The 26,619-nt window shown below is 52.3% G+C and overlaps 1 protein-coding gene and 1 long non-coding RNA gene across 2 annotated transcripts in view; both read left to right on the forward strand.

Annotated features, from left to right (window-relative positions):
- The window catches only part of LOC144339785 (uncharacterized), a 35,282-nt gene extending 33,334 nt beyond the window's left edge, over positions 1-1,948 (forward strand). The window contains exon 3 of the long non-coding RNA XR_013415160.1: positions 1,817-1,948. This is a non-coding gene — a long non-coding RNA (uncharacterized LOC144339785). The remainder of the gene's footprint in view (positions 1-1,816) is intronic.
- A 1,423-nt stretch (positions 1,949-3,371) lies between these two features.
- Positions 3,372-25,289, forward strand: SSC4D (scavenger receptor cysteine rich family member with 4 domains). The gene is made up of 11 exons (XM_028845640.2): positions 3,372-3,655; positions 8,903-9,101; positions 12,666-12,701; positions 13,114-13,419; positions 15,047-15,124; positions 16,547-16,861; positions 19,360-19,437; positions 20,681-20,755; positions 20,871-21,182; positions 22,551-22,628; positions 24,247-25,289. Exons 2-11 carry the CDS (start codon positions 8,936-8,938, stop codon positions 24,561-24,563), a joined length of 1,761 nt encoding a protein of 586 aa, XP_028701473.2. The 5' UTR covers positions 3,372-3,655; positions 8,903-8,935; the 3' UTR covers positions 24,564-25,289.
- The last annotated feature ends 1,330 nt before the right edge of the window (positions 25,290-26,619 follow it).

Below are 26,619 nucleotides of genomic sequence, written 5' to 3' on the forward strand. Positions count from 1 at the left end.
GTGAGCTTTCAGATTAGCTTTTTTTACTCATTATAATGCCCTTGGGATCCATCCAAGTTGTTACATACATCAACAGTTATTCCTTTTTATCTTTTTCTTTTCTATTTTTTTTGAGACATAGTCTCTCTCTGTCCCCCAGCCTGGAGTGCAGTGACGCAAGCACAGCTCACTGCAGTCTCAACCTCTTGGGATCAAGTGATCTTCCCACCTCAGCCTCTCGTGTAGCTGGGTCCACAAGAATCACCATGCCTGGCTAATTTTATTTTATTTTTTTGTAGAGTTGGGGTCTAGCTGTGTTGCCCAGGCTGGTCTCAAATTCCTGGGCTCAAGCGATCCTCCTGCCACAGCCTCCCAGGTAGCCTCCCAGGTAGACTACAGGCACACGCCACCTCATCCAGCTAAAGGAAATTTTGAATGCTTCCAGTTTTTGGCTATTACAAATAAATCTGCTATGAACATTCGTATATTGGTTTTTTGTGAAGATGTAAGTTTTCATTTCTCTGGGATAAATGCCCAGGAGTACAATTGCTGGTTCATATGGTGAGTGTACATTTAGATTTTTAAGACACTGTCAGACTATATTTCAGAGTGCCTGGACCATTTTACATTCCCATCAGCAATGTGTGAGGAAACCAGTTTCTCCATATCTTCACTAGCATTTGGTATCACCAACTATTTTTTTTTCAGCCATTCTGACAAGTGGGTGGCAATATCTCATCATAGTTCTTTTTTCTTTTTTTCCCCTAAAACAGGGTCTCTCTCTGTCGCCCAGGCTGGAGTGCAGTGGCACAATCATAGCTCACTGTAGCCTCAACCTCCCAGTCTCAAGTCATCCTCTCACCTCAGCCTTCCAAGTAGCTGGGACTACAGCCCAGTGTGCACCATCACATCTGGCTCTGTTTCTAATTTTTCATAGAGATGGGGTCTCCCTTCGTTGCCCAGGCTCGTCTTGAGCTCTCGGCCTCAAGTGATGCTCCTGCCTTGGCTTCCAGAAGTGTTGGGATTACAGGCATGAGCCACTAGTCCTGGCCACTGTTTGCTTTAATGAGAAAGATGAGAGCTTGCTTAGAAGCAGAAAAATCTGGTTGGGAAGGAGCAGCTAAACGTGGAAGACAGATAGATGTGCAGATGGAGGGAAGGAGGTCCCTGAGATGATGGAAGGAATGGAATCTGGACTTTGGGGAAGGGGCTTCCCCAGGCCAGGGGAGGAGGGAGGGAAGAAGGATGGGTGCAGGCAGCAGGGGTGTGATTTTGCAGCATGGTGATGGCAGCCTTCCATCAAGTATTTTCTTTGTTCTTTTCTTTTTTCTTCTTCTTTTTTTTTTTTGAGACGGAGTCTCGCTCTGTTGCCCAGGCTGGAGTGCAGTGGCACAATCTCAGCTCACTGCAACCTCCACCTCCCGGGTTCAAGCAATTCTCCCACCTCAGCCTCTCAAGTAGCTGGGATTACAGGCACCCACTACCACACCTGACTAATTTTTGTATTTTTAGTAGAGACGGGGTTTTGCCATGTCAGCCAGGCTGGTCTCGAACTCCTGACCTCAAGGGATCTGCCCACCTTGGCCTCCCAAAGTGCTGGGATTACAGGTGTGAGCCACCTCGCCTGGCGCATCTAGTACTTTCTTTTTCCAAGAAACAGGAAACAGCATCATGACCAGGAGCCAGGAAATTAAGTCCCGCCAGGCCCACACCCGTGACACCTGTTTTCCTCCCTTGGCCTCAGTCTTCCCAGCCTCACCATAAAAAGCTGGGACTGGTCCCCAATTTGTTTGATCCTCAAGAGCATCTCAACATTTTTTTTTTTTTTTTTGTCCAGGTGCAGTGGCTCATGCCTGTAATCCCAGCACTTTGGAAGGCTGAGGCAGGAGAATCCCTTGAACCCGGGGAGACGGATGTTGCAGTGAGCCAAGATCGCACCATTGCACCCCAGCCTGGGCAACAAGAGCAAGACTCCATCTCAAAAATAAATAAATAAATAAATAAATAAATAAATAAATAAATAAATAAATAAGGCAAGCGTGCTGGTACACACCTGTGGTCTCAGCATGCTAAAAGTCTGAGGTGGGAGAATCGCTTAAGCCCAGGAGTTGGAGGCTTCAGTGAACTATGATCACCACTACGCTCCAGCCTGGGTGACAGAGCAAGATCCTGTTTCAATAAATAAATAAAATGAAAAATAAATAAACACATGCCCCTGGCAGGGATGCGGATGCACCACCAGGTTTGGGAACTGTCCTGTAGGGGCTCTAAGGGCCCCTCCAGCTCTGAGAGTTTGTGCCTCCATGGGAAAGATACAGGATCCCAGCATAGCCCTTTATTGCGGTTACAAACTACAAAATAAGCCACACATCATTTCCTGCCACCTATAACTACAAAAGCCCAAAAAGCACCAGAACTCAAGAAGAACTACACACTAGCTGGGCACGGTGCCTCACGCCTGTAATCCCAGCACTTTGGTGAGGCCAAGGCAGGCGGATCACCTGAGGTCAGGAGTTCGAGACCAGCCTGACAAGCATGGAGAAACCCCGTCTCTACTAAGAATACAAAATTAGCCGGGCGTCATGGCGCATGCCTGTAATCCCAGCTACTTGGGAGGCTGAGGCAGGAGAAATCGATTGAACCCAGGAGGAGGAGGTTGCAGTGAGCTGTGATTGCACCATTGCACTCTAGCCTGGGCGACAAGAGCGAAACTCCATCTCAAAAAAAAAAAAAAGAACTACACAAGAAGGCAAAATTAGGCCGGGCGCAGTGGCTCAAGCCTATAATCGCAGCACTTTGGGAGGCTGAGGCAGGTGGATCCCTTGAGGTCAGGAGTTCAAGGCCATCCTGGCCAACATGGAGAAACCCAGTCTCTACTAAAAATACAAAATTAGCCTGGTGTGGTGGCACATGCCTGTAATCCCAGGTACTCGGGAGGCTGAAGCACAAGAATTGATTGAACCTGGGAGGCGGAGGATGCAGGGCGCTGAGATTGTGCCATTGCACTCCAGCAGCCTGGGTGACAGAGAGAGACTCTATCTAAAAAAAGTAATAAAAAAATAAGGCAAAATCGGCAGACTCCGAGTGAGGTTGTGAGGTCCTGCCTATGTGGGAAACCCACTCCATACACTGTGGCTCCTGGGACCATTTCTAAACCCTTAGCTGAGACATGGGTCAGGACATCATCATGGGGACATGGGGACTCCCGGGCTGGATCAGGGTTACCTCCAAAGATCAGGATGCTTGGCTGCCCTGCAAAGGGGTGGAGACCTATCCAGGACTTTCTGAAACCTGAACCCTGGGGTGGGGGGGCTGTGGGGGGAGGAGGGGCTGCCTGGCCCTGACAGTCCATGCCTCCCCCCACCACGTAGCTCCGCCTTCACCTGGGTGCCCTTTTTCTGGGGCCGCTCCAGCTGGTGCCGGCCACCTCCACTCCCCTTTGCTTCTCGCTGTCCCTAAAGTCGGATGGGGACAGGCTGGGGCCACCAGCCAGCTCCATGGACAGGGGCTTTGCCTCTGCTCACCTTCCAGCTGTGGAAAGAAAAGAAGAAACGCCTGTGTTGATTTCTATTTGGAAGATCCTTCTTCCTCCTAAACTTCCAGGGGCAGACAAAGTGATTCGATCCTGGATTGACTGTAGAAGAAGGGACAGAAAGAGCCCAGAACATTCCCCCAGGTATGAATCCTTCGCTTTTGCTGGGGTGTTTGTGCGTGTGCGTGTGCGTGTGTGCGTGTGTGTGTGTGTGTGTGTGAGAGAGAGAGAGAGAGAGAGAGAGCGCGAGAAAGAGAGAGACAACCATTTCCCACTGGTCAAATGATAAATTGTCCTTGTTAATCTCCCAAGCCCCTTCTGGCTGCTGTTTTCTATGATTCTGTAGCCATCACCTTGATTCAGTCACTCAACAAACATTTCCTGAGTATCCACCCCATGCCAGGGGCAACCACTGAATAAGATCTGGTGTCCGCCCTCAAGGGTCTGCAATCTAGTTGGAGAAACAATAATGATAACAATAGCTACCATACCTAGAGTGGGCCAGACACTGGGCTAAGCCTTGTGAAAACATTGCTCATTGAAGTTGGCAAAAACGGTAAGGGGTAAGTGGATCACGAATGCCATTTTACAGATGAGAACAGTGAGGCTTTGCAAAGTGAAGGTCATACAGCTGGGAGATGGTGGAGCTGATGCTGCAATATGACCGCTGTGTTATGCTGCCGGCTGTACTGTAGAGAATGCAGGCAATAGATGGACTTGGGAAGGGATATGAAGGGATGGGAGGGTTTCAAGAGCCCTAATCACCAAAGACAGGGAAGGATGAAGCCTCGTCTTGCCGGTGTTCCCCAGGGCGCGAAGCAGGAGCAGACTGGCGGGGCCCACCTTGGAGCTGGGAGGGTGAGGAGGCAGGCTTGCCTGGGATTTGAAATCCGTGGCGGTCAGGATCGGGGCTCCTTCTCCCTCATTCCTGGGCTGAGGTGGCAGGGGATAGAGGTGGGGAAGCTGAGGATTCCTGGCAGGGTCTCTGGGAGTTGCCTGTCCCGAGGGTGGGGGCTGATCTGGCCTGGGGGTGCCAGTATCCCAGCAGCCTGAGAAGTGGGTTGCATTGAGGCCAGGAGGCCCAGACAACTATGTGCGCCCCGCCCCCCAACAACAAGCAAAGACTGGACTATGACTTTCCCCCTCCTCACGGTTCTCAGCTCCCATCTCCCAGCTGTCCCCAGTCCAGGCAGAAGGAGGACAAAAGGTGATTATTCCACTGGGGGCTGTCCTGGGCCCCATGAATGGGGTGTTGAAATCCCTGTGTCCGCATCCAGATAGGCTTTCATCTTCTCCCCAACCAGACTGTGTACACCAGGGCGGAGGTAAAGCCAGTGACAGGAGGGGGTTGGGGGGACGGTGGGGAGCTCCTTCTGGGACGAGCACCCATGTCCCCCAGTTCCCACTCTCAGTGTAGCCCAAACAGAACCATCCTCACCACCACCATCCTCTCCACCACCGCCTTCTACAAAGTCCCCATCAGAGTGGCTGGGAGCCAAATGGATGCTCCTAGCCCCCCATCCCCCACACCAAGAGAAGCCCAGTCCTGCCAGTTCAGTCTCCTACATACCTTTCGCATCTCTCCTTCCTCTCTGCCTCCCATGGCCTGAAGTCTGGACAACTGCATCAGCCTCTAAACCAGCCTCCCATCTCTCCCCAACCAACCAGTCCACAGTCCACACAATGCATCAGACCCCTGCTAAAAGTCTGCAAGAAAAGGGGACATGAAGCCAGGCGTGGTGGCTCACGCCTGTAATCCCAGCACTTTGGGAGGCCGAGGCGGGCGGATCACGAGGTCAGGAGATCGAGACCATGGTGAAACCCCGTCTCTACTAAAAATACAAAACATTAGCCGGGCGCGGTGGCGGGCGCCTGTAGTCCCAGCTACTCAGGAGGCTGAGGCAGGAGAATGGCGTGAACCTGGAAGGCGGAGCTTGCAGTGAGCCGGAGATCGCGCCACTGTACTCCAGCCTGGGAGACAGTGCCAGACTCCATCTCAAAAAAAAAAAAAAAAGGGGGACATGAGAGAGGCTTCTGGGACGCTGATTACATGGTGTGAATGCTCTTTGAGCTCTAAGCTCATGGTTTATGCACTTCTTTTTTTCTTTTTAGTTAGAGACAGGGTCTCATTCTGTCATTCAGGCAGGAGTGCAGTGGTGCGATCATGGCTCACTGCAGCCTTGAACTCCTGGGCTCAAGTGATCCTCCTGCCTTGGCCTCCCAAAGCACGCACCACCTGGCCCAGCTAATTGTTTTTAGTTTTGTAGAGATGGGGTCTCACTATGTTGCCTAGGCTAGTCTTGAAATCCCGGGTTCAAGAGATCCTCCCTCAATTAGCTGGGCGTGGTGATGCCCGCCTGTAATCCCAGCTACTCAGGAGGCTGGGGCAGGAGAATCGCTTGAACCTGGAAGGTGGAGGTTGCAGTGAGCCGAGATCATGTCACTGCACTCCAGCCTGGGCAACAGGGCGAGACTGTCTCAAAAAAAAAAAAAGAAAAAAAAAGAAAGAGATCCTCTTTCCTTAGCTTCCCAAAGTGTACACAGGAGTGAGACGCCATGCTTGACCTAGAGTGAATTTAAATCAGGGCCGGGTGTGATGGCTCACACCTGTAATTCCAGCACTTTGGGAGACTGAGGCGGGTGTATCACTTGAGGTCAGGAGTTCTAGACCAGCCAGGTCAACATGGGGAAACCCCGTCTCTACTAAAAATACAAAAATTAGCCGAGTGTGGTGGCACATGCCTGTAATCCCAGTTACTCGGGAGGCTGAGGCAGGAGAATCGCTTGAACCCAGGAGGCGGAGGTTGCAGTGAGCTGAGATCAGGCCACTGCATTACAGCCTTGGCGACAGAGGGAGGCTCTGTCTCAATAAACAAATACATAAAAATACATAATTTAAAGCAGAAGAAATGAGCCAATAAAATGAGAAAAAATATTAAGGAAATCATAGTTACCATGACTCACACTACATAAAATAAGTGAAGGAAGGTCTGAGAGAGTAAATGCTGTTTACAATGTTCGGCCCATTTTGGGTGGAAAGCCTTTGAAGATTTTTTTTTTTTTTTCTGATTTAGGATTGGGGTATTAAAAACAAAAAAAGTGCAAGACAGGAGGATCACTTGAGGCCAGGAGTTTGAGACCAGCCTGAGTAACAGCACGAGAGCCCATCTCTACTAAAAAGAAAAAAAGAAAAATAATTAGCCGGGTTTGGTGGTGCGAGTCTGCAGTTCCAGCTACTCAGGAGGCTGAGGCGGGAGGATCCTCTGAGCCCAGGACAGGGAGGTTGCAGTGAGCCATGATCATGCCACTGCACTGTAGCCTGGGTGACAGAGTGAGACCCTATCTCTAAAATGTGAAAAAAAAATTCTTTAAAGTAAAAAAAATTAATTAATTAATTTGAAAGGGAAACTTTATATTGTTCCAATAAATGGAAAACCGGAGTCCTTTATAGAAGGCATTGTACAATTTAAAAAGAATTAATGAAAAGAAAACAATACATGTGTATCTATAGCCTCCCAAATTAAGTGGGTTGCTGTCCGTGGCACCAACATATTTCAAATGCACAGACCGGGTGCGATGGCTCATGCCTGTAATCCCAGCACTTTGGGAGGCTGAGACAGGTGGATCACCTGAGGTCAGGAGTTCAAGACCAGCCTGGCCAACATGGTGAAAACCCATCTCAACTAAAAATGAACCAGGTGTGGTGGCGGGTGCCTGTAATCCCAGCTATTCAGGAGGCTGAGGCAGGAGAACTGCTTGAATCTGGGAGGTGGAGGTTGCAGTAAACTGAGATCGTGCCATCACACTCCAGCCTGGATGACACAGCCATACTCCATCAAAAAAAGAAAGGGAGGGAGGGAGGGAGGGAGGGAGGGAGGAAGGAAGGAAGGAAGGAAGGAAGGAAGGAAGGAAGGAAGGAAGGAAGGAAGGAAGGAAGGAAAGAAGGAAGGAAGGAAGGAAGGAAAGAAGGAAGGAAGGAAGGAAAGAAGGAAGGAAGGAAGGAAGGAAGGAAGGAAGGAAGGAAGGAAGGAAGGAAGGAAGGAAGGAAGGAAGGAAGGAAGGAAGGAAGATAAAAATCAAATGTGCAGGAGGATAACCTCTGAGCCCTTGGGCTAGTCATGGTTTGGGCCGAGCCAACCCTCCCAAACCCTTCTCCCACCATTTGCCCTCTTCACACATCCTCAGCTCCAGCCATGTCTGATTCCTCATGCGTTTCCATCCAAGCAGCATCTTTCTCGCCTCCCAGCTTTTGCCTCTGCCGTTGTCTCCACTCAGAATGCCAAAGGCAAGTGGAAATGTCATTTTTCCCTGAAGCTGGTCCCTCCAGGAGGTAAACACCTGGGACTTTTTTTCTTTTACTTGCAGCCTTGGCACAAGTGATCCTCCTACCTCAGCCTCCCCATTAGCTGGTACTACAGACATGCGTCACCATACCCGACTCATAAAAAAGAAATGTTCTGGACCGGGCGCGGCAGTGGCTCACGCCTGTAATTCCAGCACTTCGGGAGGTCAAGATGGGCAGATCCCTTGAGGTCAGGAGTTCGAAACCAACCTGGCCAATATGGTGAAACCCCCCTCTGTAGCAAAGAAAGAAAGAAAGAAAGAAATATATAAAATTAGCTGGGTGTGGTGTTGTACGCCTGTAATCCCAGCTACCTGGGAGGTTGAGGCAGGAGAAGCGCTTGAACCTGGGAGATGGAGGTTGCAGTGAGCCAAGATTGTGCCATTACACTCCAGCCTGGGCCACAGAGCAAGACTCTGTCTCAAAAAAAAAAAAAAAAAAATTCTAATTTTTGTATTTTTTAAATTAAAAATTTTTTTTTTCTTTTTGAGGCAGAGTCTTGCTCTGTCACTAAGGCTGGAGTGCAGTGGCATGATCTCGGCTCACTGCAGCTTCTACCTCCCAGGTTCAAGAGATTCTCCTGCCTCAGCTTCCCGAGTAGCTGGGATTACAGGTGTGCTTCACCACACCTGGCTAATTTTTGTATTTTTGGGACAGCTGGGGTTTCACCATGTTGGCCAGGCTAGTGTCGAACTCCTGAACTTAAGTGATCCGCCTCCCTCAGCCTCCCAAAGTGCTGGGATTACAGGCGTGAGCCACTGCGGCCGGCCTAATTTTTGTATTTTTTTAAACAGACGAGTTTTTGCCATGTTAGCCAGGCTGGTCTTGATCTCCTGGGTTCAAGCGATCCACCCGCCTCAGCCTCCCAAAGTGCTGGAATTACAGGAATGAGCCACCAAGCCCGGCCTCATTTTTAAAAACTTTTTGCAGAGGTGGGGTCTCACTATGTTGCCCAGGCTGGTCTCAAATTCCTGGGTTTAAGGAGTCCTCCCACTTCGGCCTCCCAAAGTGCTGGGAGGCCCAGCAACATTTGAGATCTTTAATTTCAGATGTTCCAACTGTAACTTATCCCTGGCGCCTTGATGGGAGCATCTGAAACACCCTTCACCATCTGGATGCGCAAGGAAGCAGAGATGCAAACTGGTCCCCAGCCGGATGAGAAGGGCTGGGGGTGGAGGTTGGGAGATGGGAGTGCTGCCCCTCCCTTCCTCCCCCAAGCCCTGTCTTTCCTCCTCCTCCTGCCTCTGGGTGAGTCCTCCCCTGCTAGCCTTTGCCACTTCCTCTTTCTGGCTCTCGGGTTGTCCCAGCTGTAACTTTATAGAAGGAGGGGGGTTGTGAATGAGCTCATTCCTGCTGTTCTTTCCAACGCTGATATTTGCCCAGAGTTGACAAAAGAGCTAGGAGTCTGAGTTTGGGGAATGAAGGGCTCAGTACTGGAGGTGACAGGTAAACGTACCCGGGGAATGGGCAGTTAGGGGACACTGGGCACAGGGAAGGAGAGAAAGAGGGTGTGCTCACCAATGGCTTTTGGAAAGACAGCTGGTAAAAGAGATGAAATCAAATGACCTAGGGACTATCCAAACATAAGAAGAAGGCCGGGCGTGGTGACTCACACCTGCAATCCCAGTGCTTTGGGAGGCCGAGGCAGGCAGATCACCTGAGGTCAGGAGTTTGAGACCAGCCTGGCCAACACGGTGAAACCTGAGTCTCTAGTAAAAATACAAAAATTAGCCGGGCGTAGCAGTGTGCACCTGTAATCCCAGCTACTCGGGAGGCTGAGGCAGGAGAATCACTTGAACCTGGGACGTGGAGTTTGCAGTGAGTCAAGGTCATGCCACTGCACTCCAGCCTGGGTGATAGAGCAAGACTCTGTCTCAAAAAGAAATAAAGATAAATAAATAAATTAAGAAGAAGTGGAGTCAGCTGGACACGGTGGCTCACACCTGTAATTCCAGCACTTTGAGAGGCCGAGGCTGGTGGATCATGAGGTCAGGAGTTCAGGACCAGCCTGGCCAACATGGTGAAACCCTATCTCTACTAAAAATACAAAAAATAGCTGGTCGTGGTGGTGGGCACCTGTAAGCCCACCCAGTCAGGAGGCTGAGGCAGGAGAATCGTTTGAACCCGGGAGGTGGAGGATGCAGTGAGCCAAGATCGTGCCATTGCACTCCAGCCTGAGTGACAGGACGAGACTCTGTCTCAAAAACAAAAAAAAAAAAGAAAAGAAAAGAAGAAGTGGAGTCTCAGTTTCTTCATCAGTAAAATGGGTACACAAGTGCAGGTTGCAGGGGGTGGTTATAAGGATTCTACAAGGTAATGTACGTGAAAGTGCCAGAACTGTCATACCCGGAGCACAAGTGTGGAATTTCTGGGCTTTCCATCTGCCTGGTAGGCAAATTTCACTTTCCTGTTTCCTCTCCCACCTCCACTCTCAAGCATCATGCTCAGAACTGCATGATGAAGAAGAGTGTGGCTGTCTGGGTAGCCTCTCAGCTCTACCCTTGATTTGCTATGTGGCCCTGAGTAAGTTGTCTAATCTCACTAACCCTGAAGTTGCCTTGTCTGTAAAATCCTGCCCAACTTATAAATTATCCTAATGATTAACGGAGTTCGCCTAAAGAAAGCAATGAGGGCCGGGCGCAGTGGCTCACGCCTGTAATCCCAGCACTTTGGGAGGATGAGGTGGACGGATCACCTGAGGTCGGGAGTTCGAGATCAGCCTGACCAACATGGAGAAACCCCGTCTCCACTAAAAATATAAAATTAGCCAGGCATGGTGGTGCATGCCTATAATCCCAGCTACCTGGGAGGCTGAGGCAGGAGAATCGCTTGAACCCAGGAGGCAGAGGTTGTGGTGAGCTGAGATTGTGCCGTTGCGCTCCAGCCTGGGCAATAAGAGTGAAACTCCGTCTCAAAAAAAAAAAACCAAAAAAGAAAAAAAGAAAGCAATGAGGACATACATGATAGCTAAAGCAGAAAGACTCAAGGCCAGCCAAGGTAGCTCACACCTGTAATTTTAGCACTTTGGGAGGCTGAGACAGGAGGATCGCTTGAGGCCAGGAGTTTGAGACCAGCCTGGGCAACAAAGTGAGACCCCTGTCTCTACAAAAAATTAGGCTGGGAGCGGTGGTTCATGCCTGTAATCCCAAAACTTTGGGAGGCTGAGGCAGGCAGATCACTTGAAGTTAGGGGTTCAAGACTAGCCTGGCCAACATGGTGAGACCCCATTTCTACCTAAAAGTATAAAAATTAGATGGGTGTGGTGGTGTGTGCCTGCAGTCCCAATTACTCAGGAGGCTGAAGTGGGAAAATCAATTGAACCCAGGAGGCAGAGGTTGCAGTGAGATGAGATCATGGCACTGCACTCTAGCCTGAATGGAGTAAGACTCTGTCTAAAAAAAAAAAAAAAAAATTAGCTGGGTGGGGCGGCAGGAGCTTGTAGTCCCAGCTATTCTGGAGGCTGAGGCGGGAGGATGGATTGAACCCAGGTATTGGAGGCTGCAGTAAGCTATGATCATGCCACTGTCTCAAAAAAAAAAAAAAAAAAAAAAAAAGAAAAAAAAAGAAGAAGAAGAATGAAGTAGAAGGGCTCAGATACGTAAATCTTTAGGGAGGAAAATATAATGAATCCCAAAGCCAATTTACACATTTAAGGTAGAGCTACTGAACATCTGCTGAGTACCAGGCTCTAAGCAGAGAGTCCTGGGGACACAGAGTTGAGACAAGCATAGCCACATTACCAGGGAAAAGGCCCCGAAAGAGGCCTAGGTATGTAGTGCCCAGGAATTCAGAGGAAACAGAGAGCACTTGCAGCTGAGGGCTCCAGGATGGCTTCCCAGAGGAAGGAACTCCAAGTTGGGACTTGAAGAAAGCTCTTGCCCAGGTGTGTTGGCTCACACCTGTAATCCCGGCACTTTGGCAGGCCAAGGTGGGTGGATTACCTGAGGTCAGGAGCTCAAGACCAGTCTGGCCAACATGGTGAAACTCCATCTCTACTAAAAACACAAAAATTAGCCGGACATGGCTGAGGCAAGAGAATCTCTTGAACCCTGGAGGTGGAGGTTGCAGTGAGCCAAGATCGCACCACTACACTCCAGCCTGGGTGACAAAGCAAGATCCTGTCAAAAAAAAAAAAAAAAGAAAAAAAAAGAAAAAAGGCCGGGTGCAGCGGCTCACGCCTTAATCCCAGCACTTCGGGAGGCCAAGGTGGGTTGATCACTTGAGGTCAGGAGTTCAAGACCAGCCTGACCAACATGTTGAAACCCCATCTCTACTAAAAATACAAAAATTAGCTGGACGTGGTAGTGCACGCCTGTAATCCCAGCTACTTGGGAGTCTGAGGCAGAAGAATTGCTTGAACCCCAGAGGCGGAGGTTGCAGTGAGCTGAGATCCGGCCACTGCACTCCAGCCTGGGCGACAGAGCGAGACTCCATCTCAAAAAAAAAAAAAAGAAAAGAAAAAAGCAAGGCGAGGCTGGTCAGATGGTTAGAAGATTCTAGAAGAAGGCGAGACTCCTGCAGGTAACAGGGGTCATTATGGAATTTAGCATTAGTTTGAGACGTGCAGCTCTACAGATTTACACCCGCAGATCTCTCTGGGTTGGCCTGGGAACCACTAGGAGAGGAGTGAGGCAGGGAAACCAATCAGGACAGTCAGAGAAAGAGACAATGGGGCTTTGGCAAAGCAGGGGTACTGAAGTCCAAGAAGATGGGGGTGATGTTGAGGACCGTGGGGGTTGGGGGGTGTGTTCCCAGGACCAGGGAGCCATGGTGTGGGCAGAGGGGCCAATGCTCTTCCTCACTCTGTTTCAGCCAGCGCCCTACAGCCCACTCCACTGACCTTTCCAGGTAGGTGCCCCGTCCCGCCCTTCCTCACCCTCACCTGTCCCCCAGGTTCTCCAGTCTCAGACAGGGAACCACGGGAAGTGATGACTAACCAGTTCCCCTTGACTCTAGATGCCCCCATCTCAGGGGAGCTGTAGTCTCCCCATTTTCCAGAAGGGATTGATCCCAAGGTTCCCATGGATTCATGGCAAAGTCGGTAACCTGGCTGGGTCCCGTAGCGCACGTCTGTGATCCTAGCGCTTTGGGAGGCCAAGGCAGGAAGATCACTTGAGCCCAGGAGTTTGAGACCAGCCTGGGCAACATAGTGAGACCCCGTCTCTACCAAAAAAAAAAAAAAAAAAAAGGACATCCTGGAGTGGGCATCCTAGAGGTTGCACTCAGTGACCCCCTGGTGCCAGCTCCACCCTCTTCACAGAACTGAGGCTGGTGGGGGGCCCCAGCCGCTGCCGGGGGCGCCTGGAGGTCATGCATGGTGGCTCCTGGGGCAGCGTCTGTGATGATGACTGGGACGTGGTGGACGCCAACGTAGTGTGTCGCCAGCTGGGCTGTGGCCTGGCGCTGCCTGTGCCACGGCCCCTCGCCTTTGGCCAAGGCCGAGGCCCCATCCTGCTGGACAACGTGGAGTGCCGCGGGCAGGAAGCTGCGCTGAGTGAGTGCGGCAGCCGTGGCTGGGGCGTCCACAATTGCTTTCACTACGAGGATGTGGCTGTCCTGTGTGATGGTGAGTGGAGCCCTGGGACCTGGGGGGACAGACAGACAGACTGTGGCAGGCAGAAGGGCTGTAGGCTAGATAAATGAAGGGACTTCCCACGGGTAAGGCTGTTCCATGCAGATCAGGCCAGAGGCTACGATGCCTGGTGCCGGGGAAGAGTCCCAGCCTGGGTCCCAGGGATTATTCTGGGTCATTGCCTGACTTTGAACCAAAAGGAAACCAGCACTACTGCTTCCACGTAAGGCTTTGATTGTGCCAGCAGAGCCCCTCTCCCTTTAAAAAAAATTTTTTTTGGAGGTTTTGGAGATGGGGTCTCACTCTTTGACCCAGACCAGAGTGCAGTGGTGTGATCATAGCTCACTGCATCCTCAAACTCCTGGGCTCAAGGGATTCTCCCGCCTCACTAGCTGGGACTACAGGTGCAAGCCAGCCCGCTGGTTCCCCTGTCCCAGTTTTAAAAGCAGACAATCAGCCGGGCACGGTGGCTCATGCCTGTAACCCCGGCACTTTGGGAGGCCAAGATGGCAAGATTGCTTAAGCCCAGGAGTTTGAGACCATCTTGCGAACATAGCAAGATCTCATCTCTACGAAAAATCAGAAAAATTAGCAAGGCATGGGGGGGTCTCCACTACTTGGGAGGCAGAGGAGGGAGGATCGCTGGAGTCTGGGGGGTCAAGGCTGCAGTGAGCTATGATTGTGACACTGCACTCCAGCCTGGGTGACAGAGCAAGACCCTGTCTCAAAAAACAAAAAACCGACTATTGGGGTAACACTGGCCATGAGCTCCACGTGGCATAGAGCTGCAGCGGAAACTGAGAGCAGTGCTTCTAGTTTTCAAGAAAATCAGGGGGTCTCATGAAAACACAGATTGAGGCCCCATCCCAGAGTTTCTGATTCTGCAGGTCTGGGTGGGGCCTGAGAATCTGCATCGCTAACAGTTCCCAAGGGAGGTGAACTGCTTTAAGAACTGTGCTTTAGGGAGGCTAAGGCAGGAGAATGGCGTGAACCCGGGAGGCAGAGCTTGCAGTGAGCCGAGATTGCACCACCGCCCTCCAGCCTGGGCAACAGAGCGAGACTCCGTCTCAAAAAAAAAAAAAAAAAAAAAAAAAGAACTGTGCTGCAGGCTGGGCGCGGTGGCTTATGCCTGTAATTCCAGCACTTTGGGAGGCCAAGGCAGGCGGATCATCTGAGGTCAGGAGTTCAAGACCAACCTGACCAACATGGTGAAACCCTGTCTCTCTACTAAAAATACAAAAGATTAGCTGGATGTGGTAGCGGGCACCTATAATCCCAGCTGCTCAGGAGGCTGAGGCAGGAGAATTGTTTTAACCAGGGAGGCGAAGGTTGCAGTGAGTTGAGATCACACCACTGCACTGCAGCCTGAGCGACAGAGCAAGACTCCATCTCAAAAAAACAAAAACAAAAACAAAAACAAAAAACCGTGCTTTAGAGGAGTCCAGGACACTGGTGTGGCCCCTCTCCTCTCATACCCCAGGGTTCCTGGCTGTGACTCTGTGTGGCCAGAGAGGCTCTGGGGGCAAGCACCTTATGGGTCCATCCTCCTGCCCCTCAAACACCCTGTGGTGTGAGGATGGAGAACAGAAAGACCCCTTCATCCACTCCATGTCCTTTCCAGAATTCTTGCCAACGCAGCCCCCAACAAGGAAGATGTTAACCAGTAGAGTACCCCCTACAACACCGCCGAATGGAAAAAGTACGTAAGCATAATGTGGGCAACACCTGGGTTCTGGGACAGGAGTCTCTCACACCCTATCCTAGGCAGTGGGAAGACAGGGATTACAAATTGAAGATTGAAAGTTAGAGAAAATGGCTGGCCGCGGTGGCTCATGCCTATAATCCCAGCACTATGGGAGGCTGAGGCCAGCAGATCACTTGAGGTTGGGAGTTTGAGACCAGGCTGGCCAACATGGTGAAACCCTGTCTCTACTAAAAATACAAAAATTAGCCGGGCGTTGTGGTGGGTACCTGTAGTCCCAGCTCCTCGGGAGGCTGAGGCAGGAGACTCGCTTGAACCCAGGAAGCGGAGGTTGCAGTGAGGCGATATCATTCCACCGCACTCCAGCCTAGGCGACAGAGCGAGACTCCGTCTCAAAAATAAAAAGGAGAGAGAGAGAGAGAAAGAGAGAAAAGAAAGAAAGAGAGAGAGAAAGAAGGAAGGAAGGGAGGAAGGAAGGAAGGGAGGAAGGGAGGGAGGGAGGGATGGATAAAAGAAAAGAAAAGAAAGAAAAGAAAGAAAAAGAAAGGAAGGAAGGAAGGAGGGAGGGAGGGAGGGAAGGAAGGAAGGAAGGAAGGAAGGAAGGAAGGAAGGAAGGAAGGAAGGAAGGAAGGAAGGAAGGAAGGAGGGAAAGAAGAAAGACATTGAGAGAAAATGGCCGGGCACGGTGACTCATGCCTGCAACCTCAGCACTTTGGAGGCAGAGGCAGGCGGATAACTTGAGGCCAGGAGTTCATGGCTGACATGGTGAAACGCTGTCTCTACAAAAAATACAAAAATTAGCCAGGCGTGGTGGCACATGCCTGTAGTCCCACCTACTTGGGAGGCTGAGGCAGGAGAATCACTTGAACCCGGGAGGCAGAGGTTGCAGTAAGATCATGCCACTGTACTCCAGCCTGGGGGACACAGTGAGACCAAAGAGAGAAAATGAGTGAGGGGTGAGACTGGAGCTTAACCTCACAGGAAAGTCAGATGAGCCCAAGAATGATGATCATGACTAGAACAAAAAAATGAAAAGTGCTTTAAAAGAGGGACAGTGAAAGAGGCAAGGAAGTCCAGAGGTGGAAGAGGGTCCCGTTCCTCAGGAGATCAGGGAGGGCTTCCTAGAGGAAGAGGTGTGGGCACCGTATCTTGAGGATGTCATTTGCAGTAGATGAGAAAGCAGCACGTCCCAGGCTGCCAGGAGACAGGGAGCAGGGTAGGGGGGTTGGTTTTAGGCAGCAGGGATGATACTGCGATCCCATAAACCACCCCCAGTCTGGACCAAGGAGGCAGTACCCTGGGCAGCAGGGTGAGAAGATGCCCATGGGTTGTAGGTCCTGGGATACCGGGCTGCCTTTGTGGTTTGGACGGGAGCAGAGGCCAGTGGGACATGCGCCCTGCCCCCGCCCTTGTCCCCAGGTGAGGGCAGCGTGCGCCTGGTAGGGGGCGCGAACCTGTGTCAGGGCCGAGTGGAGATCCTGCACGGTGGCCTGTGGGGCACCGTGTGTGACGACGACTGGGGGCTTCCGGATGCTGCTGTGGTCTGTCGTCAGCTGGGCTGCGGAGCGGCCATGGCCGCCACCACCAACGCCTTCTTTGGCTATGGCACGGGGCACATCCTGCTGGACAACGTGCATTGCGAAGGCGGCGAGCCCCGCCTGGCAGCCTGCCAGAGCCTGGGCTGGGGCGTGCACAACTGTGGCCACCACGAGGACGCGGGAGCACTCTGCGCAGGTGCGGGTTCTAGGGGCTTTGGGCGGTGAGCGGTGGGCGGAGGCGGGGCAGGTGGGCGGGGCCCTGCGCCAATGCTGGAGGAGGAGGCTTGAGTGGGTAGGTGGATGTGGAGAGTGCTTTGGCTGTCTTGATGCTCCCCAGAGCTCTCCAGGCAGCCTCCAAAATTACTTGTATCTCAGTACTGTACTGTAAGTGCCTCTGAATATCCCAGAACTCCTGGTGGTACACTCCACGGCTATGTAACAATACTGCATTAATCCAGCCTGGCCAACATGGTGAAAATTAGCCGGGCATGGTGGTGCACACCTGTAATACCAGCGACTCAGGAGGCTGAGGCAGGAGAATCGCTTGAACCCAGGAGGCGGAGGTTGCAGGGAGCCGAGCTGACGCCACTGCACTCCAGCCTGGGCGACAGAGAGAGACTCCGTCTCAAAAAACAAAGAAACAAAACAAAACAAAAACTGCACTATTGCTTCACCAATACTCAAGAATTCTATAGCAATATCCCAAGGATGTCTCCAGAACGTTCCAGCAAGTACTGTTCCTGGACCACTTTAGAGTAACACTCTAGAATAACACTCACAGTAACACTCTAGAATTGCCCCAGAGATATTCCAGAATTCTCTAATGCTCACAGAATTACCTAGCACAACCCTCTGTCATTGTGATGCTCTAATAATAGTATTTTCTCCCCACCTGGGCCCTCTCCAATTTGGGAGGGTTTCTCAGCAAAGAGGAATAATAGGGCCAATAATGCTATTTCACAGATGGACTCTGCTCTGTAAGAGATAATAGTGGTTGCCCACAACTCATAATTCATAGCAAACTAAGGGCAATGTGTATAGGTGAGGAAGCTGAGGCACAGAGAGTCAGAGCCTTGCCCATGATCACACAGTCGATGCAAGGCAGGCGAGCCCCCAAATTGAGGCTTAGTCCAGTAGGATTTTTGGTTTCCCTCAGCAAAGGATTTAAGGGCCAGCTGGTGTTAGCAGCTTTCATTGACGCGGCAGTGCACAGCAGCAGCAGCAGAGACCCCGCTCCTTGCCGAGCAGGGCTACCCCATAGGCAGTGTGCCCAGAGTAGCAGCTCAGAGACAGGTCTGCAGTCGTAATTCTATTTACTTTCAAGTATATGCAAATTAGGGGACAGATGATGCAGATATTTTAAGAACTAGAATGGTAATTTTTGGGTTGTCTGTGTTGCCATGGAAAGGTAACTCCAGGTGTTGCCACGGCAATGGTAAACTGACATGGCACACGGGTGGGCGTATCTCATGGAGAGGCACTCCCACCCCATCCCTGTTTCAGCTAGTCCTCAATTTGGTCCGGTATCTGAGCCCCACCTCCCGAGTCGAGTGAGCCCCCACCCCGACCCATTTCCCTCTCAGAGATTAGTTTGTTTGTTGTTGTTTTTTTTGAAACAGAGTCTCGCTCTGTTGCCCAGGTTGGAGTGCAGTGGCGTGATCTTGGCTCACTGCAAGCTCCACCTCCCGGGTTCATTCCATTCTCCTGCCTCAGCCTCCTGAGTAGCTGGGACTACAGGCACCCGCCACCATGCCGTCTAATGTTTTGTATTTGTAGTAGAGACAGGGTTTCACCGTGTTAGCCAGGATGGTCTTGATCTGCTGACCTCATGATCTGCCCGCCTCAGCCTGCCAAAGTGCTGGGATTACAGGCGTGATCCACTGCGCCCGGCCTGAGATTAGTTGTCTTTTTGTTTTTTTTACGTTAAGAGGGGCTGTAGAAGGGCAGAAGTCTGTCTCAGTGAGCCCTGACAGAGCTCCTGCTAACCCTGGTCATGGCCCTTGCCCTGCTAGCCTTGTTTTCTCTGTAAGAGGGGGATAATGGCCCGGGCACGGTGGCCCACGCCTGTAATCCCAGCACTTTGGGAGGCTGAGATGGGCGGATCGCCTGAGGTCAGGAGACCAGCCTGGCCAGCATGGTGAAACTCTGTCTCTACTAAAAAAATACAAAAGTTAGCCAGGCGTGGTGGCGGGCACCTGTAATCCCAGCTATTTGGGAAGCTGAGGCAGGGGAATCGCTTGAACCTGGGAGGCAGAGGTTGCAGTGAGCTGAGATTGCAGCATTGCACTCCAGCCTGGGCAACAAGAGTGAAACTCCGTCTCAATAAAAAGAAAAGAGGAGGATAAAGGGAACTCAGGACTGTGTATAGTCCTCCCTGATGGGCAAGGCCTTCTGTACTCCATGTCTGTTGGACACAGTGGGCTTCTGATGAGAACATGGGACATTGGAAAGAAATGAAAGCGTGTCTGTGAGAGCCCTGTATAAACTGAAGTGTACACCTCACAGCACAAGCGAATTACGACTATCAAAGTGGGGACAGGCCTCCTTAGACCCCCGCTACGGCTGGGCTACCAGACCTGGAAGTAACATCTATTCTCTCCTCCAGGGAGACCCTCCTATCCTCCCCTGACAGCCCATGGCTGACCAGGGACCAGAATCTCAGCCTCTGACCCTGCCCCTTCTCTCCTGCCCTAGTCCTGGGTCCCCCACCGCTCACAGCACTGCCATCCTCGGCCACAAGACAGGACTGGGCTTGGCACACAGATCAATCCGGTAAAGAGCTCAGCCCTCCAGGCGGGAATGTTAGGGGCACGGTGGGTGCGGCTGGGAACTGGGAAGAATGTTCTGGATCCACAGGCGGGGGCCCTGGCTAACAGGCCAGGGCTTTGGCCAGATGGTGCAGAGGTGGGTGAGAGAATTATGAGCAGACAGAGCAAGGATGATGAAACTCAGAGCTCTGAAAACCTCAGCGGGGTGGGAGGAGGCAGTAAGAGATTTCTTCAAAGCACAGAAGTAAAATTTGGGATGTGGGTGGTGGCTCACTCCTGTAATCCCAGCACTTTGGGAAACAGGCGGGAGGATCGGTTGAGGTCAGCTGAAGACCATCCTGGGCAACGCAGCTAGACCCTGTCTCTAAATATATGTATATATATTTAAATTGCCAGGCATAGTGGCTCACGCCTGTAATCCCAGCACTCTGGGAGGCTGAAGCAGGTGGATCACTTGAGGTTGGAGTTTGAGACCAGCCTGGCCAACATGGTGAAATCCCATCTCTACTACAAATACAAAAATTAAAAAGAAATAAATAAAAATACAAAAATTAGCCGGGCGCCTGTAATCCCAGATACTTGGAAGGCTGAGGCAGGAGAATCGCTTGAGCCTGGCAGGCGGAGGTTGCAGAGAGCCCAGATTGCACCACTGCACTGCAGTTTGGGCGACATAGTGAGACTCTGTATCAAAATAAATAAATAAATAAATAAATAAATAAATAAATAAATAAATAAATAAAACTAGCTGGGCATCGTGGCTTGTGCCAGTCCTAGCACTTTGGAAAACCGAGGCAGGAGGATCGCTTGAGGCCGGGAGTTCTAGGCTGCAGTGAGCTATGACTGCATCACTGCACTCCAGCCTGGGCGACAGAGCAAGACCCTGTCTCGAAGTTCATTTTTTTTTTTCCCCAATGGGACGATGCTGAGATTGGGAATTGAGAGACCTTACGAGGGGGTCGATTGAGATGAAGGTTGAATCAAGGTTAGCAGTGCAGTTGAAATTAGGATATGAACTATCCCTGGACCTGAAGTTAGGGTAATACATAGAATTAGCTTTCGGTTAATTCAACCAAGTTTCCCCGAGATCCCAACGCGCGCCAGACAACGCGGTGACTTCTGGGGTTGCAGCTGAGTGGGGGTACGGGTGTGGTAGGGTTGGGGGGTCTTGGTAGGCGTCCCCGTGCCCTGCTGCAGGACAGAAGGCCTCCTCGATCCCTGCGAACGCTCTAGATGCTCTGTCTCCGCAGCTACAGGAGTTGGCCCCCAGCCTTCCCGGGAGACGGCACTGCTCACCACCGCCGCCTGGGCCGCGGGGAAGAAAAGTAAGTGGCGGTGCCCGGGGTCTGCGGGGGGTGGGGGAGGGTAGGGCTGGGGCTATGCCCGGGAGCCGGCAGCCCCAGCCCAGCCCCTCTAGCCGCGAGCCTATGCACCCCGCAGGCGGGCGGCTGCGGCTGGTGGGCGGCCCGGGCCCGTGCCGCGGCCGCGTGGAGGTGCTGCACGCCGGGGGTTGGGGCACCGTGTGCGACGATGACTGGGACTTTGCGGACGCGCGCGTGGCCTGCCGTGAGGCGGGCTGCGGGCCCGCGCTGGGCGCCACGGGCCTGGGCCACTTCGGCTACGGCCGCGGCCCCGTGCTGCTGGACAACGTGGGCTGCGCCGGCACCGAGGCCCGCCTGAGTGACTGCTTCCACCTGGGCTGGGGCCAGCACAACTGCGGCCACCACGAGGACGCGGGCGCGCTCTGCGCAGGTGAGGCCTCCCGCGGGGCCGCGCACTGCGGCGTGGGAGGGGCGGGGCGGGGCCGGGCGCGGCCTGGGCGGGGCCACGCGTGAGGCCTCTCTGCGGCACTGCCGCCCGGGGAGCATGCGCACTCCGCAGAGGGGAGCCGCCCCGCCGTCTGTGCGCCCTGCGGCTGCGCGGCGGGGCGGGGCCGGAACGGAGAGCCTGCTGCAGTGGAAAATGGGGCGGGGCCTGGGGAGGGCCGCGTGGTGCAGCGGTGAGGGGCGGTGTCCGAAGGTCAGGGCTAAGGCCGATCCCTGTTCGAGAAAGGCATCAAGTCCGTAAAGGGCAGGGCCGTTTGCTCCCGGCTAAACCTAGACCCAGCAAAACTCTATTAAGCAGAGTGGATCACCCTTACCAGAGCTAGCGTGTGACCTTTGGGCGGAATCAATGGAAAGGGGTGTTTGCAGTTTGGCAGAACATTGTGAAATTCATTGATTGTTGTGGGAATTGATGTCTTCGCCCTCATTTGGTGCCCCAGGGCTAGTAGGCCCTACTTCCCATAGTTTTGGCCACAAAAGGTTCTGCTTTGGGGCCAAGGTTTGGAGAGGCACAACCCCTATTTCTTCTTTTTTTTTTTTAATCTTTTGAGACAGAGTCTTGCTCTGTCACCCAGACTGGGGTGCAGTGGCATGATCATAGTTCACTGCAGCCTTAAACTCCTGGGCTCACGCAATCCTGCCCTGCTCAACCTCCAGAGTAGCTGGGACTACAAGGGGCATGCCGCCGTACCTGGGTAATTTTTGTATTTTTTATAGAGATGAGGTCTCGCTGTTTTGCCCAGGCTACTCTCGAACTCCTGGTCTCAAGCGATCCTCTCACCTTGACTTTTTTTTTTTTTCCCGAGACAGAGTCTCAGTCTGTCACCCAGGCTGAAGTGCAGTGGCTCACTGCAACCTCCACCTCCCAGGTTCAAGCGATTCTCCTGCCTCAGCCTCCCGAGTAGCTGGGACTACAGGCGCATGCCACCATGTCTGGCTAATTTTTGTAGTTTTAATAGAGACAGGGTTTCACCATGTTGGCCAGGCTGTTCTACGAACTCCTGACCTCAGGTGATCCACCTGCCTCGGCCTCCCAAAGTGCTAGGATTATAGGCGTGAGCCACCATGACCAGCCTTACCTTGACCTCTTAAAGTGCTGGGATTACAGGTGTGAGCCACTGCCCCCACCCAGTGACACAACCCCCGTTTCTGATCAAGGGGAGCAGTTCTTCAGGAACCTGTGAAGTCCTTTTTGTCCCTAGGACAGGCTTTCCTGGGGCGAGCAGGGAACCTGGCCCTAAGGAACATGCTCCCCATTGTGACAGCCACCTCTTTATCTCTGTCCTTCCTGAACCAGGCCCAGAGGAGCTGGGACTGCAAGTCCAGCAGGACGGTTCTGAGACCACGCGGGTGCCCACTCCTCGGCCCAGAGACGGTAGGTGCCTATAATCCCCTGAAAGTGGGTGGAGGCATGAGGGTCTGAAGGACATGGATTGGGGGAGGTCACAGCCTGGGTTATAAAGCTCAGCAGATTAACACCAGGACCTGGAAGTCTTGTCCTTTTGGTTGGTCTCAGGCCTCCCTTGTGGGAATATGGTATCCAGAAAGAAGGAGGTGAGCTTTAAACTAGAGAAATCTGGAGATTCCTAGAGGTGAGATCAGAATGAGGGGATAAGGATCCTGTCCTGAGCAGAGCAATGAAAAAATTCAGAATGTAGTTCTGGGAGCCCAGGGGGTTGGGGGAGACCATGGAGACCATGATGACCTCCAGGGGACACAATAGGATGTAATCACAATCTCCAAACAACCGGCCTGGGGCTAGGGTACTGGGATTACGAGCAGAGGACCAGGGAGAGAGCAGACATAAAGCACCCAGCACACGTCACGGATCACTCAAAAATGTTTGCACGCTTTCTCCCAGTCCTGAGACTCTGGATCTGGACTAATGCTCATCTTACTTATTTATTTGTTATATTATTTTTTTGAGATGAAGTCTTGCTCTTTCACCTAAGCAGGAGTGCAATGGCACAACCCCCACCTCCCAGGTTCAAGCGATTCTCGTGCCTCAGCCTCCCCACTAGGTGGGATTATAGGCATGTGGCACCACACCCAGCTAATTTTGTTTGTGTGTATTTTTAGTACAGATGGGGTTTCACCATGTTGGCCAGGCTGGTCTCTAACTCCTGACCTCAAGTGATCTTCCAGCCTTGGGCTCCCAAAGTGGTGTGATTACAGGCATGAGCTTTTGCATCTGGCCCCATCTTATTTATGTTTGAGACAGTCTTGCTCTGTCATCCAGGCTGGAATTCAGTGGCACAATCATGGCTACTGCAGCCTTGACCTCCTGGCCTCAAGCGATCCTCCTGCTTCAGCCTCCCAAGTACCTGGGACTACAAGGCACACACCACCACCACCACGCCCAGCTAATTTTTATTTTTTTTGCTTTGTTTTGTTTTGTTTTCAGAGACAGGGTCTTGCTATGTTGCCCAGGCTGCTGTCCAGCTCCTGGGCACAAGCAGTCCTCCCTCCTCAGCCTCCCAAAGTGCTGGGATTGCAGGCATGAGCCACCGCACCCAGTGCCAATTTTTTTTTTTTTTTTTTTTTTTTTCTTGAGACCGAGTCTTGCTCTGTCGCCCAGGCTGGAGTGCAGTAGCGTGATCTCAGCTCACTGCAAGCTCCGCCTCCCAGGTTCACACCATTCTCCTACCTCAGCCTCCCACGTAGCTGGGACTACAGGCGCCCGCCACCACACCCAGCTACTTTTTTGTATTTTTAGTAGAGACGGGATTTCACCATGTTAGCCAGGATGGTCTTGATCTCCTGACCTTGTGATCCGCCCACCTCGGCTTCCCAAAGTGCTGGGATTACAGGTGTGAGCCACGGTGCCCAGCCAGTGCCAATCTTACTTTAATTTAATGTGTCTGCCTTCACCTAGTGGCTCCTAGGACAGTGCTCAGAGTGTCTCAGACCTCTCTTTACTCCCGACCTGGCCTAGCTTGGGAGTGGTCCGGCATGGACCAGCCCCTTCCAACCCAGCCCTTGTCCCCCCACAGGGCATCTACGTCTGGTCAACGGAGCCCACCGATGTGAGGGGCGTGTAGAGCTCTACCTAGGGCAACGGTGGGGCACTGTCTGTGATGACGCTTGGGACCTGCGGGCAGCCGGTGTCCTGTGCCGCCAGCTGGGCTGTGGCCAGGCCCTCGCAGCCCCTGGTGAGGCTCACTTTGGCCCAGGCCGAGGCCCCATTCTCCTGGACAATGTCAAGTGCCGTGGGGAAGAGAGTGCCCTGCTGCTCTGCTCTCACATCCGCTGGGATGCCCACAACTGTGACCACAGTGAGGATGCCGGTGTCCTGTGCCAGCCTTCATGACCCAGCCCGCTCTGCACACCACCTCTTCTTCCGGGAGCTGTGATCTGCCCTCCCTCCTCCAGGAAGCCCTCCTCTTGTGACGACTACAGCTCACTTTGCCCCTTCTTCCCTTGCCTGGGAGAGAGCCTACCCAGACAGTGCAGTCCTGCGTGGGGGAGCCTGGCTGTACCCCCATCCACTTACTGCGTGACCTCAGCCTGTCATCGACTATTGTGAGCCCAGTTCAGTGAAAGCTCCTGTGGTTTTGCTCAGCCAAAACCAAAACGAGGGGAAGAGAAATGATTCCTAACTCTTCTCTTTGGTGGGGCTCTTTTTATAGCACCAGCCCCTGCCTTCCTTGCCCTAGATCCAGGAAGCTCAGGGGCTCTTTAAATGGGGTATCTCCTCTTCCCCCAATCCATCTTGGGATCCCCAAGAAGAGGGAAGGCAGGAGGGGCCTACATCTCTTACCTTGGGCCCTCAGGGGCTGCAGAGGAACCTGGGTCCCTGCCCAGCCCTGTTCCGCGAGGGCCTGGACTCACTCAGATGGTGCTCGGCTGGACAAGGGGACTGGGGGAGGGGCCAAAGCAGGGACAGTGGCCCCTCCCTGCAGCTGGCAGCATCTCTGATTTATGCTGTCCCCACCACAGAGCCTCCACTTTGCAGGAGCAAAGAACCCTGGGGGCCTGTAGCCACCCGTTCATAGGTGCCAAGTCAATAAAGCATTGTCCCCCATCTCTTGTAACTGAAGTCACTGTCTGAGCACAAATGTATTCTCTGTGGCAGCAGGAGAGACTCTGGGCAGGACTCTCGGGAGGAAACAGGGTTCGGGATGGAGGACGGTTCAAGAGCATCATCTGAGAGCTCTCGGCAGGTCCATCGCATCCTGGAAATGCTGAGTCATGGTGTCAGGCCTCCATGGCCCCTAGGGAGTCCCTTAACCCAACTCCTCTCTCCTTTCACATGTATAGAAATCAACGTCCAGCAAAAGGAAGCAGCTTGCTCAAGGCCACATAGCAAGGCATTGGAGTCGCTAGAGGAGAGAAGAATTTTTTTTTTTTTTTATTTTTTTATTTTTTTATTTTTTTTTTTAAGACGGAATCTCACTCTGTTGCCCTGATAAGTGCAGTGGCACAAACTCGGCTCACTGAAACCTTCGCCTCCTGGTTTCAAGTGATTCTCCTGCCTCAGCCTCCTGAGTAGCTGGGACTATAGGGATGCGCTACCACACCCGGCTAATTTTTGTATTTTTCGTAGTGACTGGGTTTCACCATGTTGGCCAGGCTGGTTTCGAACTCCTAACCTTAGGTGATCTGCCTGCCTTGGCCTCCCAAAGGGCTGGGATTACAGGTGTGAGCCACTGCACCTGGACTTTTTCTTTTTCTCTTTATTTTTTAAGAGACTGAGTCTTATTCTGTCACCCAGGCTGGAGTGCAGTGGTCTTCATAACTCACTGCAACCTTGAACTCCTGGATGCAAGCAATCCTCCCACATCAGGCTCCCAAGTAGCTAGGACCACAGGCGCATGCTACTATGCCCAGCTGTTTTAAGATTTTTCTTGTAGAGATGGGATCTTTGTTACCCAGGCTGGTCTCAAACTTCTGGCCTAAAGAGATCCTCCTGCCTCGGCCTTTCAAAGCACTGCGATTAGAGGTGTGAGCCACTGTGCCCAGCTGAGAAAAAATTCTCTTTCTTCGGTTTTGTTTTGTTTTTTGTTTCTTGAGACAGAGTTTTGCTCTTGTTGCCCAGGCTGGAATGCAATGGCACAGTCTCAACTCACCGCAACCTCCGCCCCCCGGGTTCAAGCGATTCTTCTGCCTCAGTCTCCTGAGTAGCTGGGATTACAGGCATGCGCCACCATGCCCGGCTAATTTTGTATTTTTAGTAGAGAAGAGGTTTCTCCATGATGGTCAAGCTGGTTTCGAACTCCCGACCTCAGGTGATCTGCCCACCTTGGCCTCCCTAAGTGCTAGGATTACAGGTGTGAGCCACTGTACCCGGCCTTTTTTTTTTTTTTTTTTTTTTTAAAGACAGGGTCTCACTTTGTTGTCTAGGCTGGACTACAGTTACATGATAC

This window comes from Macaca mulatta, chromosome 3 (assembly GCF_049350105.2).
Source record: "Macaca mulatta isolate MMU2019108-1 chromosome 3, T2T-MMU8v2.0, whole genome shotgun sequence".
NCBI classification, from domain to species: domain Eukaryota; kingdom Metazoa; phylum Chordata; class Mammalia; order Primates; family Cercopithecidae; genus Macaca; species Macaca mulatta.

Coding starts and splice junctions, on each gene's coding strand:
- SSC4D (XM_028845640.2), top strand. CDS start 8,936: ATGGGAGCATCTGAAACACCCTTCACCATCTGGATGCGCAAGGAAGCA. Junction 12,702..13,113: donor CACTCCACTGACCTTTCCAG/GTAGGTGCCCCG, acceptor CCCTCTTCACAG/AACTGAGGCTGGTGGGGGGC. Junction 22,629..24,246: donor CACTCCTCGGCCCAGAGACG/GTAGGTGCCTAT, acceptor GTCCCCCCACAG/GGCATCTACGTCTGGTCAAC.